The sequence below is a fragment of the Ictalurus furcatus genome, chromosome 21 (genome assembly GCF_023375685.1).
Source record: "Ictalurus furcatus strain D&B chromosome 21, Billie_1.0, whole genome shotgun sequence".
NCBI lineage: Eukaryota > Metazoa > Chordata > Actinopteri > Siluriformes > Ictaluridae > Ictalurus > Ictalurus furcatus.
In genome coordinates, this window is record NC_071275.1 from 20,294,015 (window position 1) to 20,308,102 (window position 14,088).

The following is a 14,088-nucleotide window of genomic DNA, read 5'->3' on the forward strand; positions in this document are numbered from 1 at the left end:
CTCATGCACGTTCCCCTTGGGGGGCTCTCGACGACCATCTGCTCAAACCACACAACCTTTAGAGTTTCGGGAATAATACGACTCCTCGTGGACCTGCTTCACTTCTGTAACCGTCATGATTAAACATCCTGTTATTGCTTCTCATAAACCCTAACTAATTCGTCCACACACACACTCTCTCTCTCACACACACACACACACACACACCCTTCTGGCTTGTGTGCTGCATTTTCTGGACTACTCTGGATCTGCTTAGAGGAAAAAGCAAAGAAAATCAATATATCAGCCACTGTTCTATCAATAGCATCACTGTAACTGAATGCACTTCCCCCGTGACCCCTCGCGCTCCATTCAACACGTTCAACATGTTCACGGTGAAATATTTCGCATGCGTTCGCGAGTCTGGTGCAGATGTTTTGGGCTGCTGCTGTATCTTCAGTGTTCCTGTGAGCAGTTAGCAGTTGGACGCTGCTACTGCTAGCGAAGGCTGCATGCTAATTATAAAGATTAACACGCAAGTCGTCCGGGGTGGAGGATTCAGGACGACAGACCGATAGACATGACCGAATGAAGGGGTGTATATATATAATAATAATAATAATGATGACGTCGCAACAGAAAGCGCCTCGGAAAGCAGTGTCTCTCAGGTGAAGTGAGGGCCGCAGTAAATCAGGATGACGTGAAGATCTTCAGAACCCTTTCCACTCGGGAACGGTGCGAACGCTAAGAAAATCCTAGCGGGCGTTTTTTTATTCATAGGACAGCCGCGACGTGGCCGAGTGGAAGCTACGAGAACACGACGCTATAGTTCGCCGATTCTGTCGCTTGCATTTGTGCGCTACACAAAACAAACAGCAGCTAGAGGAGAAGCACGCTGTACACACGTCTCATGGTTTCGAAAAGACGGCGACACACCCGAAAGAGCTGGAGTATTCAGACCAAGTGTTTGATCTGTCCACATGTTAGCGTGGAGAAAAGCCCCGCCTTCCTTCACCAGTAGATCTGTTTAAAAACACCACTGTAAGGCAGGATGTCTGCTCTCAAGGTAGCGAAGATGCTTAATAATTATTACCGCCAATCAAACAAAAACACCGCGTGATGACGTTGGGAATGTTCCAGAAAAAAAGACTTGATGAGCCAAATACCAAAATAAACATTGAGGTACACGTCACTTGTCCTGCAGTGGTGTGGCGGTTAGCGTCATGGTCTCCGAGGCTCGCTGTCCCCTGTTCGAGGCCCTGACTTTGCTTTTTTTCGCGTTAGCTTTAGTTCTGGATTAAAAGTGAAAAGTCTTATAAGACCAGACTCTTGTACGAGATCTTGTGACTCAACTAGACGGACATGTTCTCTCAGTCAAGAGGCTGCGGGACCTAAGCAACTAAGAGTTGTGAAGAGTTGTTGGTATTGAGGAAGGAGTCTGTAAGGTTTAGGGATCTGAGGGGTAAATGTTTTGGAGGTGTGGGTGTTGGAGTTGCAGGAGATGAGCAGCAAAGGTTTGGGACTTCTTGGTGTTGAGGAACGAGGGCTGAAGTCTAGACTTATACATGTGGCATCTTATGCCTCAGTGGTCACCAACACTGTTCCTGGAGATCTACCTTCCTGCAGGTTTCATCTCCAACACACCCGTTTTAGTTGATCAAGAACCTCTTAAGGCGAGGATGCGATGGTCCTGCGGGAGCCGTTATGGTTGGAGCTAAAGTCTTCAGGAAAGTAGATCTCAAGGAACAGGGTTGGAGACCACTGGTGTACAAGCTGCCATGTAGTGTGAATTGAAAAACCTGGCAACGTCCGAACCGTTGTAGGTTGTGAAACTGTAATGGGACGTGTTGGCTTTGTATTCTTAATGTTCTAGCATTTATTTTAAAAAATCATTTCAATTTGGCAAAGAAACGCCCATTTTATGAAGATTCCATCAGACTGCAATGGTTTCTGGAATCCATGTTAACGCTGACTCCCTTACCTACCTGCCATCTGATGCACTAAAAACATGATTTAATGCTTGTAAGAGTCTGGGTCTTCACCCAAGAGGAAAGGAAGTGAGAAAGATGGAGGATGAGTGTGCTACTGATGGCAAAGGTGCTCTGGATAACTGAGAACTGAGTGCTGAATCCAGCTCCTTCAACACACCATCAATTCTTATGCTTTCTGTTAGTATTCAACCTCAGGGTTGCTGAAAGAAGAGAGAGGTCAAAATCCATCCCCTCTTTGTCTTTGGGGGGGTTTTTTTGCTGCATTTTTTTGGTCCTCCACCTCCCACCTCACCAGCTCCTTGTCCACCACCAGCTCTCCTCAACCGGTTCTCCTCAAGCCCCTGCACGCCTCCATCCGGCACCACATTCAGGGACGAGCCAGATTCAAACCCGCAACCTCTCACATCAGCGGTTCTAACCTCTCTTCTAACTTTTGTCTTTTAAAACTGGAAACCACCACAAAAAAGAGGGATATATTACATTAATGAAACAGGCACTACATAAATACACTAAAGACGATCAATCAATCGGTAATTTAATAAGCTGGCAAGCCCATATAGTGCCCCGAGCTCCCTGGGATAGGCTCCAGGCTCCCCGTGATAGATAGCTGCCTACGTACACACACGTAAAGCTCAAATGCTCAGTGAAAGAATTAGTCAGACTTGCAGAATATTGCAAAAGAGTCAGTTGAATATACGATGAGAAAATAAAACGAAAGGAGAAATTCAACGAGACGAAAGACGCGAAACATCCTCTCTCGGAATCAGAGTGAAGGCTGAAAATAAAGTCCTGTTTCTCCTAAAACACGTCCACGCCGAGGCACAGAACCCTCAGCGCCGACGTTAGCTCACCCCGCTCTAAAATTCCAGACTCTGAGATGTGAGTAGCTGATGCAGATTGACAGCTTAGCGAGCTCGACCCACAATGCAAAACCTTGCTGTCTGAAAGCAAGCAAGCAAGCAAGCTAAGGAAAAGCTGTGCACACCGCTCATGGAGAGACGACCTGCATGCCACCGGTATCCCGAAATCATCGTCAGGATCACCACTTCCTTTTTGCTCAGAGATGTCTGGAGCCCGTGACGTCATGACGTGGGCACGTATCACAAAATCTCTTCCCCGACCTCTCGGCCGGGCGGCGGACACACCAGAGGGAGTTCAACTCGGTCGAGAACGATCTTCGCTTGCGTGCTAATTTCTGTAAAAACTCCGAACGCACTTGTCCTCGTTTTTCTCTTTTGCGCTCGATAAAAAAAAAACACGTCCACACGGAGCGTCTGCGCGTGCTGGTGGATTAAGAACATTTAAGTAAAATTACTGGCAAACAAATTCGAGCAAAGACTAAGAGCGAAGAAGCAGGAGTGCTTCTTGCGTGTGGTTGCAGGATTCATCACGGTGCGAGACGTGTACGTGGGGACGCCCTTTGGTTGCTGCAGGCCTTGTTTTTTGCTAACGATTTACCGACAATTGAGTGGACCACTTATCCAACTGTCAGAGAGACAGGCGCTTTTGTTAACGCCATGAAAGGCTGGAGCGTGCTACAGGCTGCTGCTGGAGATGTGGACAGATGGGGGAGGGGGAGAGGGGGGAGGAGAGGAGTGGCAGAGGAGGACATATCAGATAAAATACTACCTATTTCAACGTGCACTTCATCATGTGGTTGGGAGAACAACACTGACCCCTGTAGATCCTCCTCATGTCCTACACACAGCAGTGCTGCCTGCTCCCAACACAACTGATCCAACTAATCGACTAATTCACAGCCCTTCCTGACAAGACCCTAAGATTTGTGACTCATTGTAACACTTTTCTTTTTATGTCATAGACTTTGAAATGAGCTACACCGTTCATTTTCTACATCAGCTAAAGTCTAGAGCAAATTTATTCTATGTGGAAAGTGGTGATGTTATACTCGGGCGTCCACGTATTTTTGCTCACAGCCGCGTGCAGTTCATGGCCCTGGATGTCCGGCCGTTCTCTATAGTTGAGGACAGAGGCTTCAGAAATCTGAGAAATTCCCTCGGGCCAAAATACACAATACCGAGTAGGCGGGACTTTCCCGACGCCGCGTTGCCCGAGGTGTTTAATCTCGTGTCGTGTCGCGTCACACGCGCAGCCTGTTACAAGCCGATCCCCATGCAGCGATCGGCTTCACGACGGATATTTCTACCTCTCACGTAATCTTGATGTCAGTGTTGAGCCTGGCTGCTCAGCGCGTGGACGGAGATTTCCAGCGACAACAGCCACTTCTGCACGGGGGTCCATACCGCTGCCAACCGAGCAGCAACTTTAGACACGATGTCGCAGCGGTGGGGTTCGGACAAGAGCAGGGTGCGCGTCGGGCTTCCAGACCATGCAAGAAACATAATCCAAGCGCTTGACGTGCGTTACAGCTGCTTGTGCATCACTGATGTGGCGGCAAGTGCCAGGAAGACTGTCGGACATTTTAAACGCTCAACGCTCGCGTATTCGCGACTTCCTGACATTCGGGAACAGTCCAGGAAAAGACTGCAGCAGGATGTTCTGACCAAATGGAACAGCACATACTAACTATATGCTGCATTCGCTGGTGGAGCGGAGACCACCAAGACGTGGCTCGGGGGCATACGCCGCGGAACACGGGCTGCCTCGTGGATCCGGGGTCCATTTTGCATCGGAGAAAAGTAGATTTTTGTTTGTATATGCTGTCAATTATAGTTCTGAGAAAGGAAATCGGAATCGGCAAAGATGATTGCCGACAGGTCACACTTACAAAAAAAAAAAAAAAAGATAAAAATCAGAAACTGCACTCGGTGCATCTGTAGTCTGCAGCGTCGCGCTTTATAACGGTCCGAGAGAAAGGTATAACCAAGTTTCCCGACGTCTTCAGGACAGAGGGGGTTTTTTTGGGGGGGAAGGGGGGTTTCTGTTTTTTATTTATTTATTTATTTTGCTAGAAATAACTTGTTTCATGGATGTGCCACAACATTACACGAGGGAATAAATAAACATTTGTAATCATTGGCAAATTGCTGTGGTATAAGACAGAGAAATCATTTTGGCTATAGCTCACTCCCCGACAGTGTAGAGATTTTCTGCCTACACCATCACTGCTGACAACACGAGAGAGAGAGAGAGAGAGAGAGAGAGAGAGAGAGAGGGAGAGAGGGAAAACGGACGTCTAGCCCTTCACCCATCTGTTTTATTCATACATCAGCACTGAGGGAGCGAGTGAGGGGGCGGAGCAGCCCAGAAATATCTCTGACTCATCACAGTTTATTTATGCTCCAAAGACTTATAGTACATATTCTTTTTTCACCACACACACACACACACACACACACACACACTAAATTATTAGATACTTCATTCTAACAAAACCGCTTGACACACACAAACCATCCACTCAGGAAACACAACTTCCAGCCAAAAAGTAGCCGTACTGTAACCTGACTCAACATTTCAACTACACCCTCCCACACACACCCACACACACACACACACACACACACACACACACACACACACACACACACACACAATAAACCTAGTGATGACTGGGCAAAACAGCGTCCTCCTTGCCGCCTAAACTGCACAGTAAGGTTCTTGGTCTCCAGCACATCCGAGCAGAGCCCGGCGATATGGACGCGATGGGAATATAATGTAAATAAATGGCTCTCTGCTGATTAGATCTCACTACACCGCGCTCACGTTGGTCCATACTGTACCTTTTAATATACCTTAAAACTCCGGCCGGTGAAGCCGTGACGCTCCGCCGCAGTGTTCCGGAGCGCCGTGACTGGTGCGTGTCGGATTGCGTGAACGCGCCCGGGTTCTCCGCCAAGCGTAATCACTGGCAAACTGCTGCGGCGTAAGAGGAATAAAACACCCGGGGTGGTGCGGTTATCGGAAAACGATCGACCTCAGGGCTGGAGCGTTGACTGCGCTTCGTACGCTGTCCGTCACGGATCGGGTCACCGTAACCGCGTGCCCTCGAGCGTTTTATTCCGTACTGTATCGATGTTTGTTTTATGTGAACGTCACAGCTCACGGTCTGAACATTACGAGGACGTTAACTGTGCAGAGGCGCCGCTTTCACTGGTCTCGACGAACGCATCGAACCAGCTAACTCGGGCGTCATAATCTGGGATTATGACAGATTTCACTGTTAGGATTATTACGTTTCTGGGCATCCAAAATATAGGAATGAGCATCAGACTGCAGCGAGTTAATGAATCGATCATTTAACCAGCCATTATTCCTCTCACACACACACACACGTTCTCAAACAATATATCATTTAGCTGAAGAAATCAGCCAGTATTAAGGGTCCACGGACTAATCCGCGCTGGCAGACATTACCGTACACCGATATACGAGCACTTCTGGTGTAAACCCACTTCACCTCCAGGGCTTTAATCAAAGACTCCGTGTATCCGTCTTCATGCCTCATGCTACCCGTCACACAGCCAGATTAAAAACACAAAGAACGCACACGGACACACAAACGCGCACGGTGCAGCGGCCGAGATGAGTCACGACGACGCGTCGCCTCTCGGTGGACAAAATCAAAACACTACCGGAATAAAACCCTTCAACCAAACTGCACCACTGCTTTGATAACGCCTCCTGGAGCCGGATCGGCTCTTCCTGAGGTTCGCGTACTGACGAAACACCGTCCTGTGAGGCTCTGGTCTGACTTCACAAGGTCACCAGCACTGTCAGATAGAAAGGTACGGTACAGGTACATTTATATTATATTCCCCGAGGTACTAAAAGGTACAACACGGTGCTCTAATTCTGTACTTTAATAAAAAAGGTACACTGTGTCCTCCAGGGCCTCTGATAAAGATACAAAACTGGGTACTCCTGAAAAAAAAATCATATTATAACCTTAAAGGGACTATTTAGTAATCATTTGTCCCGCAGGTGCTGGAAGGAACCGACAGTAATATTAGTGAGCACCACGTACACGCCCAGTTTTAGCGAACCTGTACAGCCGGATTGAAAAAGCAACCCCAGACCGTAACACTGCCTCCACAGGCTTGAACACGTGTACACTACGCGTGATCGCTTCACGCGCTGCACATAGGTGAAGAGGGTAACGGGGTGAATCTGGACTCATCAGACCACGTGATCTCTTCCCATTGCTCCACAGTCCAATCCTTACGCTCCCTAGCCGAGCCGTTTTATTGATTTATTTTGTCTGATCATCTTCACGAACACGTACGTGGCTTTCACGTGGCCACACGGCTGTTTGGTCCCGACCCTCTAACCTCTCGGCGCGTTGCGCGCGTGGAAACGCTTTCACTTTCACGAATAACCACAGCCGCGTGTTCTGCTGTCGATTTCGTCCGTACCATGTGACTCCGCCGAGCGTTTGTTCTTTTTTCAGTTCTTAACCCGTTTCCAGGGATTTCAACAATCCCCAGAGTTGTTTTCTTTGCTCGATGCAGGCCGATAATTTCGTCTGTTCCACCACCACGGGACACGTCTTCCGGCATGGCTGTTTAAGAAACGAAAAGCTCCACACTGCGTCAGTTCCAGCTGAAACACACAGTATTAATCACCGCAGTAATGATCCAATCAGAGACTCTTAAGTGTTTGCTTATTTAAATCCAAACAGCGAGCTTTGTTGTTGTTGTTGTTGTTGTTGTTGTGGCGGTGTGATTTAATCATGAGCAGAGTTACAGTTATTTACAGCACCGCTGACCTTGTAACGCACACATTAAATGCTAATGCTAGTCACTAGCAGCTACAACCGAGTTTTGACGTAATGATGGTACTTGTACATGACACGTATTACACGTCAGGCCACGCCCACTTCTTTTCCAGCCAGTCACGGTGATACCCTGGATGCGGCCGACACGCCTCCAAAGCCACGTGTGACACTGTCGTCGTTCAGAGGTACGATGTGTTACGCGCCTATCACCGAGCCCCGGAATGACTCCGGGACAGGGAAGTCGTGTAGCGTGCACTCGGCCTCGGTGATGCGACCTGGCGATCTCCGTCGCACGACTCTATCCGCTCACGAGGACGTGTCTTTAAACGTTTTCCAGTAAAGCCCGCCTTCATCAGCGTGTCTATCTTTATCTGAGAAACAGAAACGACGACACGACGCCTATTTCCACACAGAGATGTCGCTGGTTTAATGCACATGCTCAGTGTGGACAGTAAACACTCTCTCTCTCTATCTCACACACACACACACACACACACACACACACACAAACAAACGCTGTGTAGGACGTGACCGGTCTAACGCTAATTCATATTTTGTCCTTCTAGCGGCAGGTACGTCCCACACACCAGCCGAGGGGAGAGCGCGCGCGTGTGTGTGTGTGCGTGTGTGTGTGTGTGCGCGCGCGCGAGAGTGCAATTTACCCCGTGCCCGCAAGCGGATCGTTTATTAATGCTTGAGCACAAAATCACCTGAAGAAAACCTCAGCCGGGTCAGCGAGATGACGCCAGAGCCTTTTCATTCTTCATGGCACGCACACACACACACACACACACACACACACACACACACACACACACACACACATACACGCACGCGCACACACACACACACACACTTAGACAAAGAGCAGTGGGGTGTCAGGCCGTGAGGCATAAATAAGCAGTTAGCTAAGTGATTAAACACACTCTTCAGACATCACCCCGACTGGGGTCTGCAGACACAGCCAGCCTCCCTCACACACACACACACACACACACACACACACACACACACCATGACGCACAAACTCGTATTCACTCTCACAACACATTCTTAAGCACATGCACACACACACACACACTTAAGTACATGTAATTTTGTTGTAAAAAAAAAAAAAGAGGGAGATTACTGTATGAGTATATGTCTGTGTTTACGTGTGTGTGTGTGTGTGTGTGTGTGTGTGTGTGTGTGTGTGTGGTGTGTATATAAACAGTAAGGTCTGTGAATGCTATTGGCTATGAAAAGGGCACACAGGTCTAAGCAGCAGCAGCAGGAGCCCACAGCATCCTCCATCCCACTGACCTTTCAACAGGACGCCAGTCTGTCTGACAGTCTCTGTGTGTGTGTGTGTGTGTGTGTGTGTGTGTGTGTGTGTATACACAGGTGAGCCTGGGAAAAGTGTGTGTAATAGAAACAGAGGTGATGATGTGTACAGAGTTAGTATGCGACAGTATACAAAAGCATCCAGCATGCACCTGTGTGTGTGTGTGTGTGTGTGTGTGTGTGTGTGTGTGTGTGTGTGTGTGTGTGTGTGTCTACAGTGTGTACAAGTACAAAAAGTGTGGAAGCCATAGTCTGCGAGTGCAATGCAGTCACACCTCACACACACACATGCATACATACACACGCACATAAACACACACACACACACACACGCACACACGCACACACACACACGCACAGTGTGTCCTGCCAGAACATCACACCTCCACGTCACAGCCCAATAACACACTGAATGAGACCGTACATCTATGAACACAGGTCTCTCCAATGCACCACACACACACATACACACACACACACACACACACACACACACACACACACACACACACAGTGTCGTGGTGAAGGGGGCGTGTCCTGTTTCAATCAATTTCGGTGTAGGAAGCATGTCCTGTGTAGCTGTCCGTCTTGGTGAAGGAGGCGTGTCCCGTTTCTCTCCGTCTCGGTGAAGGAGGCGTGTCCCGTTTCTGTCCGTCTCGGTGAAGGAGGCGTGTCCCGTTTCTCTCTGTCTCGGTGAAGGAGGCGTGTCCCATTTCTCTCCGTCTCGGTGAAGGAGGCGTGTCCCGTTTCTCTCTGTCTCGGTGAAGGAGGCGTGTCCCGTTTCTCTCTGTCTCGGTGAAGGAGGCGTGTCCCGTTTCTCTCTGTCTCGGTGAAGGAGGCGTGTCCCGTTTCTGTCCGTCTCGGTGAAGGAGGCGTGTCCCGTTTCTCTCCGTCTCGGTGAAGGAGGCGTGTCCCGTTTCTGTCCGTCTCGGTGAAGGAGGCGTGTCCCGTTTCTCTCTGTCTCGGTGAAGGAGGCGTGTCCCGTTTCTCTCTGTCTCGGTGAAGGAGGCGTGTCCCATTTCTCTCTGTCTCGGTGAAGGAGGCGTGTCCGTTTCTCTCTGTCTCGGTGAAGGAGGCATGTCCTGTGTAGCTGTCCATCTCGGTGAAGGAGGCGTGTCCCGTTTCTCTCAGTCTCAGTGAAGGAGGCATGTCCCATTTCTCTCAGTGTCGGTGAAGGAGGCGTGTCCCGTTTCTCTCTGTCTCGGTGAAGGAGGCATGTCCAGTGTAGCTGTCCATCTCGGTGAAGGAGGCGTGTCCCGTTTCTGTCCGTCTCGGTGAAGGAGGCGTGTCCCGTTTCCGTCCGTCTCGGTGAAGGAGGCGTGTCCCGTTTCCGTCCGTCTCGGTGAAGGAGGCGTGTCCCGTTTCCGTCCGTCTCGGTGGAGGAGGCGTGTCCCGTTTCCGTCCGTCTCGGTGAAGGAGGCGTGTCCCGTTTCCGTCCGTCTCGGTGAAGGAGGCGTGTCCCGTTTCCGTCCGTCTCGGTGAAGGAGGCGTGTCCCGTTTCTGTCCGTCTCGGTGAAGGAGGCGTGTCCCGTTTCTGTCCATCTCGGTGAAGGAGGCGTGTCCCGTTTCTGTCCGTCTCGGTGGAGGAGGCGTGTCCCGTTTCCGTCCGTCTCGGTGGAGGAGGCGTGTCCCGTTTCCGTCCGTCTCGGTGAAGGAGGCGTGTCCCGTTTGTCAGTCTATACTATTAATAATTTCCAAGCAGCGGCTGTAAATGGAGCTGTATGAATGTGTTGGCAGCTTTAACTGTGTTGTGAACTTTACTCAGACTGTTGGAGTGCATCAGTGTGAATCATTTCGTCTCAGAAGCAGTGACACACATCAGAGTTGTTTAGGTACGCGGTGATAACAGAGTAACGAGACGGCCGTGAGTTTATTTTAACACAGCTTCCTGAGCCTCGTCCCTGCGTCAGAGCACCTGGGGGAGGCTACCTGGGCAGTGTGTGATACTGAACACGCTGTGTTTCTGATGAAACAGTCACCTGCTGCGGTAACATCCCACAGAGCAACACGCACACACACACACACACACACACACACACACACACACATACACGCACACACATACACGCACACACATACACGCACACACATACACGCACACACTGACCCAGAACGGAGATATTAAGCAGGCTCAGGACCAAGAACATTATACTTGAGACTAGTCTGCGTACAGGAGAAGCTTTTCCACCATGTATGTCCCTGACATGTTTAAGAAGCATTTCCCGCATCACAGAAACAATAATGAAAACAGCAGGAGAGGATAAAACGAGAACTACTTGACCGACAGCAATGACGAATTTAATTCATTAAAATAATATAAAGCTCAATGACAACAAAAAAAACGGCTCTTTCAAACGCTCCCTCTTTTTTAGTCACGTGTGCAAAGACTAAAGAAGAGTGTATCGGCTGTTGCTCGTGCTCATACCGCCGTGCCGTGGAATCCTGGACCGTGATTGGTCAGAAGAGGAGGTGTTGAGTTTTCTAGAACATACCAGCGGCTCTGTCTGTAGCGCAGCTGCAAATCACAAGGTCTGTATTAATGCGCTCGCTCTAATACGTTATCGTTTCTATAGTAACCGCCTGTTCAGAAAAATCCATGCGTAGTCGTTGATACGGTGAAGCTTTGTGTAAGGGGATGTTTATTTATGGAGGCCTTTATGGAAGGAGTCTCCAGTGTCAGCGCTTTGTAACGGAGGAGTCTGCGCTTTCTCGGTAACACCGTGTAACAAGCTGCGGGGTTTTTTGTCCTGTTAAGTGAGAACAGGAACTTGTTTCACCGCTGTATATATAATTCCTTTTATTATTTCATCCTCTTCTGCCAGTTGGAAGTGTGCGTGCGCTGACTCGAGAGCTTTTCACTCGCCGATCTCAGACTCAGCTGCCTCGTCTCGCCTCGTATTCAGAGAAACACACGACACGTCACAGCTGATTCACCAGCTACCATTCACTCACACACTCACACACACACACACACACACACACACACGCGTGCGCCGCTTCCCTAAATATGCCACTGCGGCACCACACAATCACAGCTATTCAGCACAACACGTGCAGGAGGTCGTAAAAAGGAGATGAGAGGAGACGCTCGTAAAGGGACGGACGTTCTGACGAGGAACGCTACACGTGATGTAGATCAGAACGCTACACGTAACGCCATGGTGACACGACAAGGACAGAACATTCTTCAAGCCAGAGCGCGCCGATTACTGCCGTATTTAACACGACACTTCAAGACACTTCCTGCCTTCGGTCTGGGAGGCGGCCGTCTTGCCGAGCGACGTCTCCGAGCTCCAGAGACGAATCCGTCGCGTTCAGGAGGACGACACGAGGACAGCTGCGTGTTCTGTGGGTCTACAGACAAATCAGCATCGTGTGTGTCTTTCTTTAAGAAGGACATCTCATCATTTTACTCACAGAGAGATGAAAGTGGGGGGAAAAAACAAACAAACAAAAAAAAACAAACGACAGAACTGAGAAATTCTTCAGAGACAGTAGTGGAATAAAAAGTCATTCTGTAAACAGTGATTAAAAGCTAGGCCGCTATCGCTAGCATAAAGCGATTCATATCAGTACATAGCTTACGCTGAGCTAGTCCAAATATTAGCACGCTAGCATGCTGATATTTCATCCAAAACCAAACAGGACTGAGATACAGTGATGAGAGGAAAAGTTTAACGTAACACTAATTTCTCCTTTTGATGATAAACACTGTTTATCGAGACTGATGCAGATTTAAAGTTGCAGTAACTCATTTTTTTATACAGTGTAGCAAGACCTATAATTATCTCCAACCTAACTGAACCAGAGCTCTCCAGAAACACGAGGAACATGCAGCTGCAACATAAGGCTTGTCAGGGTCTTTACTGCAGTTATGATTCACTTCTCAGGCAGCAGAGGGTTTCAAACATCGCAAACCACTGCTTTAAACATCACATAGCACTGCTTTAAACATCACATACCGCTGCTTTAAACATCACATACCGCTGCTTTAAACATCACATACCGTTGCTTTAAACATTACAAACTGCTGCGTTAAACATCACATACCGTTGCTTTAAATATTACAAACCGCTGCTTTAAACATCACAAACCGCTGCTTTAAACATCACAAACCACTGCTTTAAACATCACAAACTGCTGCTTTAAACATCACATACCGCTGCTTTAAACATCACATACCGCTGCTTTAAACATCACATACCGCTGCTTTAAACATCACAAACGGCTGCTTTAAACATCACAAACATTTGCTTTAAACATCACATACCGCTGCTTTAAACATCACAAACATTTGCTTTAAACATCACATACCGCTGCTTTAAACACTGTAAACTGCTGCTTTGATGCAAATGCGAATCTCTCGCTGTACAGCATGTACCGGTTCTGATATTCAGTTACTAACACCGCTGTCTAACACAACACCAGAGTTAATCCAGACCGAGCCACTTAGCGTCCTTCACAATTCCCCAGGCAGTAATCCGCAGTGGGAATGAGAGCACTACTCAGTCCTGCCCAAACGAAGACAAACTAGAATCAATCAATAAGACCCCGGGCTCCACGGTGATGCCCTTTAACCTTTTATCATGATTAGGTGCTAGGTCATAAAATGCAAAGAGTTCAGAAGGTCAGAAAGGTGATGGTGATAGTGACGGTGGTTATTTACTCACCAGGTCATGATTGGTCGAGTTGGAGTCGTCTTCAGGGAACGGGATGTAGATGGCTAAGGCCACGCAGTTGGCAAAAATAGCAATTAGTATAAAGATATCAAATGGCCTGCGAGCGCTACGGTTAAGGAATGTAATATCTGTTTAAAGCCAGACGCCAAACAGTAACAATGTTCACTCTCAAAAGATGAAAAACACAACATTACACAAAACAGCGTATTACTCAGAGAAACCTTTAACAGAGCCCCATCTAATAACACAGATTCATTTAGTGGATGCTTGGGTTGGATTTAATATCCACCGCTGTCTGTTTCAGACACTTTTATTATTGCAGCATCGATATCTGGAGTCTGTGAACCACTTAACAAACAGAGATTTGGCACTTTCGCTTTAGCAGACAAATCTATTTCAGCACATCCAAATTGGATAT

At 48.3% G+C, this 14,088-nt stretch overlaps 1 protein-coding gene across 2 annotated transcripts in view; it reads right to left on the minus strand.

Annotated features, from left to right (window-relative positions):
• Positions 1–14,088, minus strand: part of cacna1da (calcium channel, voltage-dependent, L type, alpha 1D subunit, a) — a 92,282-nt gene that overhangs the window by 71,142 nt on the left and 7,052 nt on the right. For both annotated transcript variants that reach the window (XM_053653601.1, XM_053653599.1), the window contains exon 3: positions 13,662–13,767. In XM_053653601.1, coding sequence (XP_053509576.1) covers positions 13,662–13,767 — 106 coding nt within the window. The remainder of the gene's footprint in view (positions 1–13,661; positions 13,768–14,088) is intronic.